General features: G+C 48.7%; 1 protein-coding gene across 1 annotated transcript; it reads right to left on the bottom strand.

Moving 5' to 3' along the window:
• Positions 1-331: 331 nt before the first annotated feature.
• sphk2 (sphingosine kinase 2) lies at positions 332-15758 on the bottom strand. The gene is made up of 8 exons (XM_084444740.1): positions 15659-15758; positions 12378-13997; positions 9799-9948; positions 9481-9575; positions 8451-8566; positions 5723-5926; positions 3748-5347; positions 332-2645 (listed from the first exon to the last, which is right to left on the bottom strand). The coding sequence occupies exons 2-8, from the start codon at positions 12838-12840 to the stop codon at positions 2583-2585; spliced, it is 2691 nt and encodes an 896-aa protein (XP_084300866.1). The 5' UTR covers positions 12841-13997; positions 15659-15758; the 3' UTR covers positions 332-2582.
• Between the last annotated feature and the right edge of the window lie 445 nt (positions 15759-16203).

The following is a 16203-nucleotide window of genomic DNA, read 5'->3' as shown; positions in this document are numbered from 1 at the left end:
AAGGAAGGGAATTTGGGAGGAGGGGAGCGTTAACTAGATACGATGGCACGGCATAGATTAGTTACAGAGAGGGAGGTGGAAGAAAGGTCCGTGAGACATCAGCTTCCTTGTTTGTCATTGTACTTGGGTTGATTGAAAACAGGACTGTGTTCAGGCAAGACTGTGTGTGTACACTGTGTCACCTTTTGAACAATAGCTTCTGTCACAAAAATATGTGAACAATGTTGTTGATATGGCTTTTCTCCTTCAGACATGAGAGAGAGAGAGAGCAAAGGTTTCTCAAAATTTCTATAACCTCTTAAAAAAAGCTTGCTTGAGACAGACAAACTTTGCGAGTTAAATTTATTCTTTCAAAAGAGGAAATAAAACATTTTAAAACCATATATAACTATGAACTGTACATTATATATATGCATATATATATATATATATCCATTTTAGTAATAATTACATTTCTATTTCAGGCAGAATCAACTATAGACAAAACATCTTACTGGCATTATCAATTATAAGGGGTCATGCCCCGGCATTGTCATAACAAATTGCTCTAAAACATTGTGGTCCAAACCATGGCCATAGACAACAAGCAGTCCACCAAGTTTCAATTGTCATAATCAGTCTCTTAAAATTGAGAGTAAACAGTTGTGTAATAATTCAATTCAGACATTTAATCTTCTATTTCGTAATGCACGGACGCCTACCCAGACCCATAATTCCATCTCTCCACTTCTCCCACAGGCCACGGAGAGACATAAGCATCGATGCATCCTGTCGTCTAGTTTGCCTCGGGCACGACATCTTAAGCCTGGTGGTCTGATGTCACGCAGGCAGCTAGCGAAGACTACCCTCAGGTCTCTAGAGGACCAGTATCAGCAGGCAAAGGGACACAGATGCCTTGGCTAGCGGAGATATGGCAGATTCATATCAAAGCGCTAAGGATGCTGGGAAAACAGCCCCAGGTAATCTAAACATGGCAGGACTGATTGATACATGCTCATGAGATTAAATCCTGACATCCATTATTTGTTCAGACCATAAATATATCAATATGTAGGATTGACTTCTTTTTTTTTCTTTTTTTAAACGGCACTTCAAACATTACAAAGCCACAGAGCGCTCTAATCTGGCCAGCCTTTTGATTTGGATGGGAGGCATAAAATAAGATTACAACCTCCCGAAGTTGATCATTTTCCTGTTAAAGTGGTCCATTTATGATTAGATCTAAAAGCATATGGAACACTTCCACCGCCAGACTATAGGTCATCTTGTTCCTCTTAGTGTTTATGTTTAGACCTATCTAAAAGCTAAAACCAAGTCCCAAGATGGTGCGTTCTGACATTCTGCAACTTCACAACACTTCCAGATCCACAAACATACCCATTAAAACAGGATCTGGAATTTAAAACAGTCGAGGTAAGTTAAAACGTATTGATTATATTTTACAAGGCAGTTTACTCAAGTGGAAAAGTTAACATTTCTGAAAAGAACACAGCATTAAGGGGTAATAGTGAATTTCAGAAGACTCCGTGAAAACATAAAACTCAAAATCACTGACAAAGAAACTTGCTTTGTCCACGCAATCCCGTGTTCACTGTGTTACAACATCACAGTCTGCTTGCATCATCATGCACCCTTTCACTAAGAAAAACAGGCAAATTAAACCATGATGGCCACTGCTCAACAGTCCCATTGTTCCACCTACTGCCTCATCTGCAGTAAAGTTTTATTTTTCAGTGTTCTAACATGACTGGCATATCTACGAGTAATAGTGTATGAGGTTTGCAATTGTTTCACATCCTCTGTCCACTCAAACTTGATATACACACAATACCTGGGCTGAAATATCATACCTCTACTGTACTGGTACTGTCCAGTAGGTGTACAAAGCTTTGTGTTTTCTACAACTGGATGGTCCCTCTGGTAGTATGTGGATAGAGATTTGCTTAGTAAGAACTTTTAGGGTTCTTATGTAAGTAGCAAAGGGCAAAGTCACTGGAGTTGCACTTTAAGTCCAGTGGCGGATAAGGCCTTCCAGGAAAATATACTTCTAAATGGGCGGGAGGGAGGGAGAGGTTCCACATCTGAACAAGGGTGTGTGTCTCCCTCTGAGAATGTTCTAGAACATTTCTGATTCGTTTCTTTGTTCTCTCTATAAGGCAAGGTCAGGCAATGCATCGCCGCATACTAGAATGTATACATCACCCATGCACTGTCTGTAGAAACACACTTCCACACACATTCAATTCCCTTTTCCCTTCTTATTATCCCAGACTGTGCCATTTTCACGCTTCTCAGGGTCAAACTGAGTGTAATCCAACAGCTGTGCATTGAAATAGGATTCACATCCGTTTTTAAATTCTCTATTAATCCCTCCATACGCAACATGCCCTCTGAGCAGCTTGGCAGGTGATCCCTTTCAATAAAGCGCAGAAAAGCAGCTTCTGCGATTCAGGCTATTTTAAGTCTCTCAGAGTTTTTCTTTCTTCCCTCTTTTTCCTTTTCTGAATGTAGATGGCGTCAGAGATTATTACGTCATTCTGGAGATTGCGCCATATTGGCTGACGAGCTCGACCAATCCCTGCTCAGAATCTGGTGTTTTTCACCCTGGAGTCGCCGACGATCAGACGAGCCATGGACGGATGGACCTGAGGAGGTCAGAGAGAAATGACACAAACAAAAAAAAAAAAAACGATTTAAATAACACCACAGACGACACAGGAATACCACAGCTATGGAGATGAGAATGAACCTACAGAACACACATCTTTCTTGTGTTTGATAACTTGCCCTACAGCTGATTCTTGCTGTGAAAGTATGTCTCTCTGTATTGTCTATTATGTTTATTTTATTGCCGTAACTTTTTTCCGCTGCCTTCTTGGCCAGATCGCTCTTGAAAACGAGATTTTAATCTCAACGATGCCTATCTGGTTAAATAAAGGATTTGATTGATTGATTGATAGCAATGCCAGGATTTGCTAGCGGAGAACGATTAAGGATTGAGATTAAAAAGAGTAACGCTGTCATTTTAATCTGCCTTTAGATTGAGCTCAGCCATCTCTTCTCATCCCCCTCTGCTTCTGGTTACGTAACCCGACACCACATCTTGTCCTCACGCTCTTCACCTTCACATCTTATCCAATCCGCAATCTGCATTTTGACCATCATATCTCATGCTCGTTTTACCCACTGATGACTCTCGGCACTGAAGTTTCTCTCGGCACCTCGAACACGCGGTATCTAATCTCTGGGTTTCTCCCTCTGCCTCTGTTTATCACCAGGGGAGGTCTGATCTATGGCCTTTGTGTCCGTGCCGTTAAGGGTGATAAGCAGATGGGCTAATCCACTAGGGCTGGGTATCGAGTCGAATTTCAAGAATCGATTCGATTCCGATTCACAAGGTTCAGAATCGATTATCACGATTCAATATCGATTCGGTTAGTGTTACTAAAACCTTTTTTTTTTTTTTTTTTTGCTGTAACCTTAATTACATGACTGTCAAGTTATGCAACACATCAGTACTAGGGCTGGGTATCGATACTGATTTCCAAAAATTAATGAATGAATGAATCATTGAATGAATTAATGAACTATTCATTCCTTCATTTATTCATTCATTCATTCATTAAATAAAAGATCGATTTTGGGATTCATGAATCGATTCTGAATCATTTGATTCAGAATTGATGAATCGATTTTTTTAAACCCAGCCCTATAATCCACACGCCGCTGGCCCCGGGTTCTACTGACCTGCGCTTGTAGGGGTCCGTAGGGCACCAGCTCCCCGTCCACCGTCAGCGTCCCCCTGGAGGAGAGGGGCTGCAGTCTGAAGGCCCGGGCCGAGACGTGGCTCACGTACGGGGAGCTCAGGGAAAGGTGGGACCCTCTCTCCATGGCGAGGAACAGCCTCAGCAGGCTGGCCCTGGAGATGCCCGCCCGCACGAACGTCAGGTGGATCAGCCCGTCGTCGAACCTGGCCTGGGGGGCTGCGTGGAGGTCCGCCCCCAGGTGGGTCTGGTAGAGGGCCAGGACCAGGACGAAGTCCCCCTCGATGGTGACCCAGTCCCGGGTGGGGAGGGGCTGGTCCAGGGGGGGGAGGAGGTCGTCTCTGGGGGGGTTGAAGGGCAGGCAGACGGGCGGAAGGCCCTTCAGGGGTCTGGGTGATTCGGCGACGTCGAAAGTGAACGAGGGCGATGTAGTGCGCAGAGAGGGGGAGGTGGAGGTGGAGTTGGGGGTGTTGGGACGGGGGATGAGATAGGAGGAGGAGTGGGGGGAGGAGCAGGATGGCTCGGGGGGGGGTGTGGGGGAGAGGGAGAGAGAGAGGGAGGGGAGTTTAGGGGGGAGGGAGTTGGTGTGGGGATGGTGGAGGAGGGAGAGGGGTCTGGGTCGAGAGGCGTTCTGGTTCTTGTCCAGGGACTTGGGCTTGAAGGAGAAGGGCGAATGGCGGAAGGGCGAAGAGATGGTGAGGGCGCGTTCGCGGGCCATGTCCATGGGGTAGGCCTCCCTCTGGAAATAGGTCCCGTTCAGGTCCATCTCCTCCGGCCCGTACGAGACCCCGTCCTCCGAGTCCGCCTCCCGGCTCAGCGGCTGACCGTACAGGACGTCGGCGATCTGGCTGGAGGGGGCGGAGTTCTTCCGCAGGGCCCGCCTGGCGCCCTGGGCGTCGTCCGCGTAGGGGAGGCGGCTCTCGGCCTCTTCGTCGTCGTCGTCTCGCCCCGCGTCCACCCCGTAGGCCTCGCCCGGCTGTCTGGCCTCCGTCGCCCCGCCCCCCTCCGTCGTCCTGCCTCCTCCCGCCCTCTCCTCCTCCATCTCCCGGGAGTCCTGCTCCGCCCTCCCCCCCCTCCCCTCGTCCTCCCTGTTCCCCCCCGAGCCGTCCTCCGTCCCCACGCTGCACCGGTCCCGGTCGTTCGACTCCGAGCTCGTCCCCGACCTCTCCTCCTCCCCCTCCCCCTCCTCCTCCCCCTCCAGCTCCATCTCCCTCTCCCTGTCCTCCGCCAGGCTGCTGGCCCTCACCACCCCGGCCCCCCCGCCTCCCCCCCCCCGGGCCCTCTCCCTCCTCCTTTCCCTCTCCCTCTGCCTCTCCCTCTCCCTCTCGCCCTCCCCCTTGCGCAGGCTGCGCTGCTCGCTGATGCCCATGTCGGAGCAGGTGCGGTGGATTGGCGTGCGGCAGAACCCCTCCAGGCCCTCGGTGATGCTGCGCGACAGCGGCCGGCGCGGGGGCGGCGTGGCGTCTGGCGAGGGGGCGACCACGCAGGGGGGCAGGAAGGACAGACGGCCCTTGTAGGAGCGCAGGGAGGCCAGGCGCACCAGGGTGCCCAGGGTGAAGCGGGCGGAGCCCAGGCCACGGTACCTGGAGCGGGCAGAGGGTCGTTAGGAGGGTGAGCCTGCCAGTCCAGTCCCAATTCCACTACGGTAATCAAATCAAACTTTACAGAGAGCAATGGGGGGGGCATAGGTCCCACCCCTACATATTCCAGAGGGAAGCAAAAAAACAGTTTCACCCGGGGGTCAGAAAAGTGAGCTGTAAAAAATCTTCCCTGACCTCTCTCAACGAGACGATCGAGCAAGCCCCTGGAGTATGTTTGTCTAACGGCTAAGAACAAATACGATAGGAGCAGAGGTGGTGACTGACCACTGATCAGGTGAGCAGAGAGGGGTGATAATAGGGGATCAGATGGGGTCAGTTCTATCACACACACACACACACACACGCACACACACCTACCTCTCACTCTCGATATCCACGTCCGACACGAAGCCCCAGGCCACGGACAGGAAGGAGAACAGCCTCCCGGGAGGGGAGGGGCGGCCGTTCAGGGAGGGGGCGGGGCTCGTCGTCACGGAGACCAGGTCCATGGGCTGGACGCCGCCGCGGCAGAGCAGGAAGCAGCAGTTGAGGAGGAGGGACTCGCGGAGGCACATGTCATAGCTGAGAGAGAAGAGGAGCACAAAACATCCATCATCCATCACTATCATCCATCCATCCATCCATCGCTATCAGATGATAACGAGTGAAGCATCCTCAAGGATAGAGAGCGACTGACAGATTAACAGGACGGACGAGGAGAGAGAACAGGGTGTGACAGAACACATCTAATCAATATGGCGCAGAGATCAAATCAAATCAAAATGTATTTATAGAGCACGTTTAAAACGTCAGCAGTCGACCAAAGTGCTGTATAAAAGTGGGTCCTAGATAATCACATCTCCCAACAAAACAAGGAAATTACAGCAAACAACACAGACATTGAACATGAACAAGGCTTGAGCAGACTGGTTAAAACGCCGGGGAGAAAAGGAGGTTTTTAGGGGGGATTGAAAAAGCTCAAGCGTCTGGGAGGGTCTAATGTGAAGGGGCAGGTTGTTCCGTGTGTAGAGATGTAGTGAACTGCACGGCCAAGCAGCCAAAGAGCCAGGCCTGAGACAGAGGGAGGGAGAGCACTAGCCGGCCAAACATAGGCGCAGCTTTTTCCCCACGGCCATCAGCCTTATAAACATGGCTCCCCTCTGACTCTCCCTCTCTGACTCTCTCCCCCCTCTGACTCTCTCCCCCCTCTGACTCTCTCTCCTCTCTCCCCTCTGACTCTCTCTCCTCTCTCCCCTCTGACTCTCTCTCCTCTCTCCCCTCTGACTCTCTCTCCTCTCTCCCCTCTGACTCTCTCCTCCTCTGACTCTCTCCCCCCTCTGACTCTCTCTTCTCTCTCCCCTGACTCTCTCTCCTCTCTCCCCTCTGACTCTCTCTCCTCTGACTCTCTCCCCCCTCTGACTCTCTCTTCTCTCTCCCCTGACTCTCTCTCCTCTCTCCCCTCTGACTCTCTCCTCCTCTGACTCTCTCTCCCCCTCTGACTCTCTCTCCCCCTCTGACTCTCTCTCCCCCTCTGACTCTCTCTCGCCCCTCTGACTCTCTCTCGCCCCTCTGACTCTCTCCCCTCTGACTCTCTCCCCCTCTGACTCTCTCTCCTCTCCCCCCTCTGACTCTCTCCCCTCTCCCCCCTCTGACTCTCTCCCCCTCTGACTCTCTCTCCCCCTCTGACTCTCTCCCCTCTGACTCTCTCTCCCCTCTGACTCTCTCCCCTCTGACTCTCTCCCCCTCTGACTCTCTCTCCTCTCCCCCCTCTGACTCTCTCCCCTCTCCCCCCTCTGACTCTCTCCCCCTCTGACTCTCTCTCCCCCTCTGACTCTCTCCCCTCTGACTCTCTCTCCCCTCTGACTCTCTCCCCTCTGACTCTCTCCCCTCTGACTCTCTCCCCTCTGACTCTCCCCCCTCTGACTCTCTCCCCTCTGACCCCTCTGACTCTCTCTCCCCCTCTGACTCTCTCCCCTCTGACTCTCTCCCCCCTCTGACTCTCTCCCCCCTCTGACTCTCTCCCCCCTCTGACTCTCTCCCCTCTCTCCCCTCTGACTCTCTCCCCCCTCTGACTCTCTCTCCCTTCTGACTCTCTCTCCTCCTCTGACTCTCTCCCCTCTGACTCTCTCCCCCCTCTGACTCTCTCCCCTCTGACTCTCTCCTCTCTCTCCCCTCTGACTCTCTCCTCCTCTGACTCTCTCCTCCTCTGACTCTCTCTCCTCCTCTGACTCTCTCTCCTCCTCTCACTCTCTTCCCTTTGACTCTCTTCCCTTTGACTCTCTCCCCTCTGACTCTCTCTCCCCTCTGACTCTCTCCCCTCTGACTCTCTCCTCTCTCTCCCCTCTGACTCTCTCTCCTCTCTCCCCTCTGACTCTCTCTCCTCCTCTGACTCTCTCTCCCCTCTGACTCTCTCTCCCCTCTGACTCTCTCTCCCCTCTGACTCTCTCTCCCCTCTGACTCTCTCCCCCCTCTGACTCCCTCCCCCCTCTGACTCTCTCCCCCCTCTGACTCCCTCCCCTCTGACTCCCTCCCCTCTCTGACTCTCTCTCGCCTCTGACTCCCTCTCCCCTCTGACTCTCTCCCCCGCCCCCTGCTGCTTTTGCACTAACTGCACTGACTCTGCAGTCCAATTGCACTGATACTCTTTGCACTATATTTTTATCACTGCACTTTACGAGTCCCGTCATGCACTGTCCTGTCCTGTCCTGTCCTTGCACTTGTCCATTGTTGTTTTGTTGTAAGCATCACAGTGTCAGAAATAAATCATATGTATGTAAAAGTAATAAATAAACATATTCTAATTCTGATCATTGACATGTTGAGAACTCTTGATTAGCAGAAGCTCCTTCAGACCTGGACACACGAATGCACAGGGTGTCACACACCAAATGTTTGCTGATCGTAGATCAGAGTTGAGAAATGTATCGAGCAAAAATACATTTGGAGGGGGGGGGGGGGGGGTGATGTCACCCAGAAACCCTGGAGCCTGAACTTGGATGAACTCTGGACCTGTGGTTGCTCCCTGGCCTGTGTTTGAGAGAGAGACAGAGAGAGAGAGAGAGAGAGAGAAAGAGAGAGAGAGAGAGAGAGAGAGAGAGAGACTTACCCAGCGTTGTGGTTGATGGAGCCGGCCAGGGCGTTCCCAGAGCCACAGGGCAGAATCCCAACGGGAACTTTTATTGCTTGTTCCCAGTCTGGGCGCTCCATCAGTCCGTTGATCACCTGGAGGGGACGCAGACGCGGTCAGGGGGACAGACGGCAACAAAACAGGGTCAGATGGTCCGCTTCAAAATACCCTCAAAAAAGGAACACAGTGCAAGAACAAGGCCGGGAACACAGGCATTACATTACATTAAATTACATTACAGACATTTAGTTGAAGCTTTTATCCAAAGCGAATAGGAATGATTGCATTTAACGTAGGAAAAGCCAATGTACTACTACCCGGCAGAACTCACAAGTGCATCTCCTTTCTAAAACAAATGACTAAGAGCATAATCTAGCGCTGAAGGCAACGTGCAAGAATAGCAATCTAAAGAGGAACAGAATCACACCCATTGTGAGACATCCCAAGGCAACACATAAACACACACCTTTTGCACTAAACTGACTACTGCACTGACTCTTTGTAGTCCAATTGCACTGCTGCTTTTTGCACTGTTTGTATCACCTGTCCTGTCCTGTCGTCCTGTCCTGTCCTTGCACTTAAGAGTTGTAACGGTATGAAAATGTCACATCACGATTATAGTGACCAACGTTATCACGGTTACCGGTACTATTGTGGTATTGTTAAAATGTGCTGAAAATGTTCCTACCGATACACACACTGAAATAATTTCACCAAGTTTTATATTGAAAACCACAAATAAAATAAGCAGCACTACGCACTTTTTGGTTTCATAAACTTGGAGACTGTTGCCAACTTTGGTTGATGCTGGACAGTATTTACAGTGAGTTTTTCAAAACCTGGCAATCAAACACGGTTTTAATGTAAATAAATGTAATCAGATTTTATCGTGGTTTATCATCATACCGGTTATCGTTACATCCCTACTTGCACTTGTCCATTGTTGTATTGTTGTAAGTAAGTATGTCAAGTAAAATGGCAATGAACACATTGTGATTGTGATAATGACCTCGTGCAGCAGTCCGTCTCCAGAGACGATGATGACACCGTCCCACTCTGGGAGGGAGATCTCCCGGATCAGCTCCTTGGCGTGGTTCTGGCGCTCTGCCAGGGGAGGAGAGGGGAACACCAGACTCTGAGGGGTGTGACTGGGTTTGGCAGGCAGGCGTAACGTGGATATCAGATTGCAGCATTATCAGATTGCAGCTGGTGTCTTTAGTGTTTGTCCATCTGCTATAGCAGGTTGTCACAGGTGCGTGCTGTGGTCTAGTGGTCTGTATCATGTAGCGTCCTGTCAAGTGTTGTGTGTGTGTGTGTGTGTCCTTACCTGTCTGTATCAGGTTGTAGCTGATGTTAGCCTCTCTGATCATGGGGAGGATGTGCGTCTGACACCAGTGCATGGCTTGGCCCCTCCCACTGAAGGGGTTGACCAATAGCAGCAGCCGACGGGGGCGGGGCAGCAGGCTTTTGGAGAACTCTGCAGATGATTAAATTAGGAAGTTCTATTAGAAATACAGGACGTCCACAGCGAGCTCTGAGATGACAAACACATCATGCATTTCCCCGTCACTGGAATTTGAGTGCATCTAACAGTACAATCAACTTTCAGTTCCAACTCCACACAATAGTGTTGTTTTCTGTGGGACAATTAGTCTCGCGATGACAGACTTTCATGATCTCCGCCTCCAAAAGTCTAGAGACACCGCCAGTGAAAATCTTCGCTAGAGCAGCGCCGAAAACCGACGCTACCGATCAGAACCACTGCCTACATCTCCAATAGGGTGAAAGACCCGCCTCACTGGAAATGATGTCCTCCAATCAAACTGGAGTGAAGAATCAAAACATTAATCGACGTTGGATTAGTTCTGCAGGTAATGCAGGTTTTTTTCAATCTCTAAAATTGTTTCCGCCCAATTTTAGCTTAGAAATCTGGACGAATGTCTCCAGTCTCTAGTTGAGCGCAGCATTTATGTACAAATATGTATAGAATGAATACAGCACTCAATACCCAGGGCAGGAAAACAACAAAGACCATCAGAAGGAATACCAGAACAGCTAAGGCTAAATCAACGGTACTGGCACTGAGCACAGCACCCAGCACTACAGAGCACAGCACCCAGCACTACAGAGCAGAGCACCCAGCACTACAGAGCACAGCTTTGCTACACTACAATCAATCAATCAAAGCTTTATTTGTATAGCGCATTTCATACCCAGAGGCAACACAATGCGCTTTACAGAGAACACTACAGGACAAGAGTGGGAGACTATTTAGTACGTACACCTCACATTTCATCATGTCACGCACTAAAGGGTGGTATTCTAACAGGCCTCTCCTCTACTGGTCTAATTCCCCAGCGCACCGTGTGAATGGAGTGCGGAGGGAAGATAGGGACAGATATGAGGACGCAGGGGAAGGACGGGAGACGGAGACAGAGATAAGACAGAGGGTGAAACGGGAAGACTGGTGTGGAGACGGTGTGGGTGTAGCGGGACAGACGGTGTGGGTGAGCGGGGGACAGGAAGGGGCCGGGGGGCTGGGGAGACAGGGGGATGAGAGGGAGATGGGGGGGATGAGAGGGAGACGGGGGGGATGACAGGGAGGATGAGAGGGAGACGGGGGGGATGAGACAGGGGGGATGAGAGGGAGACGGGGGGGATGAGAGGGAGACGGGGGGGATGTGAGAGGGAGACGGGAGGGAGAAAGGAGAGGAAGGAGACGGATAGGGAGATGGAGACAGACGGGGTGGGATGCAGGAGGAGTGGGAGAGAGTGAGAGAGATGCGGAGTAAACATTCAGCAAGGTCCTGCTATCTGTTTGGGCGGGAGGGGAGGGGTAAGGTCCGGTGGGAGAGGTGAGGAAGCTGTGCTGATGACCCACCCTCTCGGCCGGTCTATACATTTGACACTGAACGATACTGACCCATGTGTGTGGGACAGATAAGAGAGAGAGAGGAAGAGAGAGAGTAGTGTTAAAAACACATACAGAAAATAAAATGCGTATCACATGGACCCTGATTATTTATTTCAGCAGCCTGGCCCTGGGTAAACATCTGTTTATGGCAGAATGACCCAGCAATATAAATATAAACAGAACTTCCGCTACATCTATTTTATGAGTCGAGCTATCCATAAACTAAAGTTCAATAATTGATTCTCTCCACTTTTACTGTCTATTGTACTAGTATCTGTACTATTATAGTATAGTATAGTACTAGTACTAGTATTAGTATAGTAGTAATAGTACTAGTATAGTACTGTTAGTGTCCTGGCTCCAATATGCACCATTAAACTAAAATGACTGTATTCTGTTTGTCAATACTGACAGTGCAATTGGGATAAAACTAATTTTAAAAAACATAAAAACAAGAACAAATGAGAAAAGTGATATTTTGGATTAAGCCGCTGCCACCCACCCTGCATCAATGGCCAGACAGGCTTCCATTGTACTCAGGGGGAAAATGGCAAGACTCCAGGTACAGCCAGGCGTGTGTGTAAATAGATGGACTCCTGTAATTTGCTTATTTTGGGTTACAAATGTGAAAAGGCGCTGTACTGACTTAATTGTGGGCTTGAACAAAACTAATTCTATTTCTTTTAAGGTATTTCTGTTTTATCTATCCATTTAATTGATAGTTTTTTGGGGAGACTCCTTTCTATGTGGATGCATGATGCCATGGTTTATAATCTTCCTTGTTTTTACTTAATTTTTCCCCCCTTAATTTTCTGACAAAGCAGCAATGTACAATTCAAAACTGCATAAGAATGAATAAACATTCTGTTCAAAATGTTCAAAAAACAATAACAGACACACACTTCCTGTCATGTAGGCGTAAATATGGCCGCGGACTCGTTATCGCAGATAACGAGCAGACTGACTGCGGCGCGGCTAACGAGCAGACTCACCCGTGTCAGCACTGACGGTCACTCCTCTGAGCAGACACTGCACCGCCGCTGACCACCTCTCTGACTCCGCCCTGCTCTCCCCCAGGTACGCCCTCACCTGCCGCCGCCGCGACACCCCTTTCCTCCGCCTCCCGGGGGGGTACCAGTACAGCACCAGGAGAGGGGGGGCGGGGGCGCGGGGGCAGCTGCACCCCGCCAGCTCGGACAGGGGCAGCAGGAGACGGGCCTCCTTGCCGGGTTTGGGGGACAGGCGCTGGACGTGGATGTGGGTGTGTGTGAGGGTCAGGGCGTAGCTGGACACTGAGGCTGGAGAGGGGGTGGGAGAGGGGGAGAGCCCCCCGGGACCACCAGGGCTGTTGGGGCAGCTGCTGCTGTTGCTGTTACTGCCGGTGTCCCAGCCCCCGAACTGGCCGTGGAGGAGGGCCTCGGCCGGGGATGGCGTGGACGGGTCTGGGGATCGCATGGTCACTGGGAGCGTCTCATACAGTCCAGACCGGAGGATGGAATAGGCGAGTCTCTCAGTCAGTCGGTGATGAAGAGGCTCGGATCGCTTCTCAGCAAAACTCAGATTAAATAAAAGGTCTCCTCTGGGTCTGTTAGGAAAGCCAGGTTAAGCCTGAGTCAGTCTGTACTAAAAACGTATTCCCTGATAGCTCCTCAAAATCATTCTTCCTCTTCAGTGCTTGAATTTTGGAGACAGTGACACAAAAACACCCGTCAAATTCTGGAGTTTAAAATCCATCTGAGACACAGGCATGTTTCTTCTGAGAAAAAAGATGGAGGTTCTTCTCTTCAGCTTGTAGCCTAACTCTTAAAGAAGCCGAACTCTTAAAGAAGCAGACTTAACAAAAAGAACTCTTAATGCTCTGCCAGCCAGACTGAGGTATAGAGCTACACACAGACAGTTTGATCTGGGCTAAAGTGCTGTCAGCTTCTGAATTTGCTCTGCACCATCACTCTTCAAATGTTGGACGGACAGCACTTTTAAACATCTAATCCAACAAGCGAGTAAAGCAATTCCCTTTTTCCCCGTTTAAATGGAAAAATCAAACAAGTGCTTCACAAAGATTTTTCAGTACTGACAGAAAGAATGATCAAGAAAAGAATGAATCAATTACAGTTCAAAATGACTTAGTGTAAATGAAAGTGCAGCTCAACAGCATTCAGCTACAAGTCAAACTCAACATCAATACAAACAATTTAAATAACATCTCAACTCAGACAAGAAAAACACACCTTGCACTGGCAAGGAGGCAATAAAATTGACTTTACGTTAAATTACTCTTATATTCTAATATTGCATTGTAAGTGCTGTTTAAACGAATAATAATGCCACAGCAATGTAAAAAGTGCAGGACTTGTTAGAGACCTCCATGGATATCTCTGAGATATAAGGGAGGGAGGAGATGAGAGGGTCCAGCTCAGCCTTCTGTCCAGTAGTGAAAAATATGGAAGATTCATCCAAATACCTTGATGCTATTATGGATACTCCATCAAACCACACGAACAAAAAAACACAAACAAAAAAACGAACGGGATCCAGGAGGATTATGTTATGTCATCGTTATGTCATTTTGTTCAAGGGTCACACTTCAAGTTCCTTCCCATAGCTGTGCATACCTGGAGAGAGCAGAGGAGAGGAATGCCATCAATAAATAAACCACTCACTTTAAATGATGCCCCCTGCAAATCATCAGTTTCATACTGTACCCAAATCTTGTTCCCTCCTCCTTGTCCTTGTTCACCAACTAGACACAGCTAAATCAGGATAAGCAAGTTCTGCTATTAAAAGCTCCATACATAGTCCCAGCCTAGACCAAAGAGGATGGACGAGGCACAATCTTTAATCCAACCTATACTCTTAAGAATCAGCCAAACACCATTTTGAGACAGCCCTCTCAGGGTGGAAAATCAATATGTCCTGTCTGTCTGTAATAATCACTGAAGTTTATTGTTCCAAAGGTGAACAATGCCATTTGGAGAAGTGCAAGTCGTACAGTGCACTCGTGATATGAGCGGAAGATTGTGGTTAAGATTGTGTGAGACAAGCAACAAAGGCAACTCAGTGTCTAGGGGTCAATCACACCCATTATGGTGAAACTCACACTGACTCATCACACAATCACATCCTTACAAACTGACGTAATTGACTTCCAGTGTAGGATTTTAATACATACTTACTGGCATAGGAATGAGCAGAATTTAGTGAGTCACATGATCACTGACTATAATGGGATGGCATTCATCCAGACGGTCAACATAATCTATTTCTTTTATTATTGATTTGTGCCCAATCAATGTATGATTCATAGAGATTGCTGGCCTGGAATGAGAGCACTTTGACACATCCAAAGCTATCACCATTACCATGTGCTGCAAAAAGATTGCCAAACATGACACAAAATCAAGAACACATGTGATTTCCCTATCTCGATTGTCTTCAGAATTGCAAAAGTCGATACCGTTATGCAAGGTAGCTTTAGACGATTTGACAGATGTCCAGGTCTGATTGAAAAGACCTCTCTTCTAGTCACGTGTGTTTGTTGTTGGCCGCACACTTTTGCGTCCTTGAAATGGTAGGTGGGGACAGGTGGGGACACTGGCCAGACAACATACCACCCAGCTAGCACTCATTCTGTCAGTCAAAGACCGTGTTCCCGAACATTTCAGACCAATTTCTTTGCTTTCTAGCTAACATTAGCCCAGTTTTGGTTTAACGTTTACACGCTACTGGCTAGATATTTAACTATGTCTAATGTTGTTAGCGAAATGTTCATAGTTGTCCCTTACTAACTAGTTAGATAGTTATATAACGTTACTACTGAAGTACCACATTCAGCTAGCTGGCGTTAGCTATCTTAGGCTACATTCGTGAAGCCAAGGGGGCTAGCCAGCTATCGACACTCTAGTTACTTTACCAGCTAGCTGATGGTAGCTACCCATAGGTTAACGTTATAGTTAGACATAGCATAGCTATATCTAACCTAGCTTTTACTGTCGTTTATGTATCGTTAAATGTAGGCTAAGTGTCTGGGTAGACTAGTGCTAACGACTTAGCTGAATATCGTAGACTAGATAGTGCTAGCTAGCTATTGATAGATCACAACTTAAGGTTTGTCAATTCACCTACAACGTGCTAACGTTACCTTGCACTAACAAACTGGAAAGAAAATCACTCCATGCAGGACTTTATACAAATAGCATATCCAATCGGTGACGTTAGTCTTGTTTAAGTTAACGTTAGCGAACATAACAAAAGACGGAAAGCCCACACGTATTACCTCATTCTGGCTCCCCCCGCGACGATGTGGAGTCGCTGTTTTGCTCGGATGGAACGCTCTGCGAACCCAGGAAGTGTGTCTGAAGCACGGCCTCGATCAGGGAGGGCGAACCCAGGAAGTGTGTCTGAAGCACGGCCTCGATCAGGGAGGCGCAGCGGCGTGAGCGGCGGATAGGAGGTCCAATGGTGAGAAGGAGTCGTTCTGGACCACCCATGAAAAATCCCCCAATCACAAAGAGCGCCACAGAACACTGCCCCAATAATCCTACTTTTGCCACATCCAGACCAATGCTCATGTGAATAATTTTAACAATGTACTACAGCATCACAGGCATTTCTCATTAATGACTCGTTCCAATTCAGTTTTATTTTGTTTACCATCTACCAGAATGGGGTCTGTCTATGGCGCCATTTCTATTAAGCTCTCAAAGTAAATATCAATATTTTCTTGCAGTGGCCATAAGCTAATTGGTTACCTAAGTTCCAACTCTCATTCCAGATACAGTAAAATGCCAGACCAACCTGACCCACTGAGATAAGTGGTCA

The sequence above is a fragment of the Borostomias antarcticus genome (genome assembly GCF_949987555.1).
Source record: "Borostomias antarcticus genome assembly, chromosome: 10".
NCBI classification, from domain to species: domain Eukaryota; kingdom Metazoa; phylum Chordata; class Actinopteri; order Stomiiformes; family Stomiidae; genus Borostomias; species Borostomias antarcticus.
The sequence above is the reverse complement of the archived record's forward strand: the minus strand, read 5'-3'. Positions and strand labels throughout refer to the sequence as shown.

Coding starts and splice junctions, on each gene's coding strand:
- sphk2 (XM_084444740.1), bottom strand. CDS start 12,840: ATGCGATCCCCAGACCCGTCCACGCCATCCCCGGCCGAGGCCCTCCTC. Junction 9,576..9,798: donor CTACAACCTGATACAGACAG/GTAAGGACACAC, acceptor CTCCCCTGGCAG/AGCGCCAGAACCACGCCAAG. Junction 5,927..8,450: donor TCCATCAACCACAACGCTGG/GTAAGTCTCTCT, acceptor CTTCTCTCTCAG/CTATGACATGTGCCTCCGCG.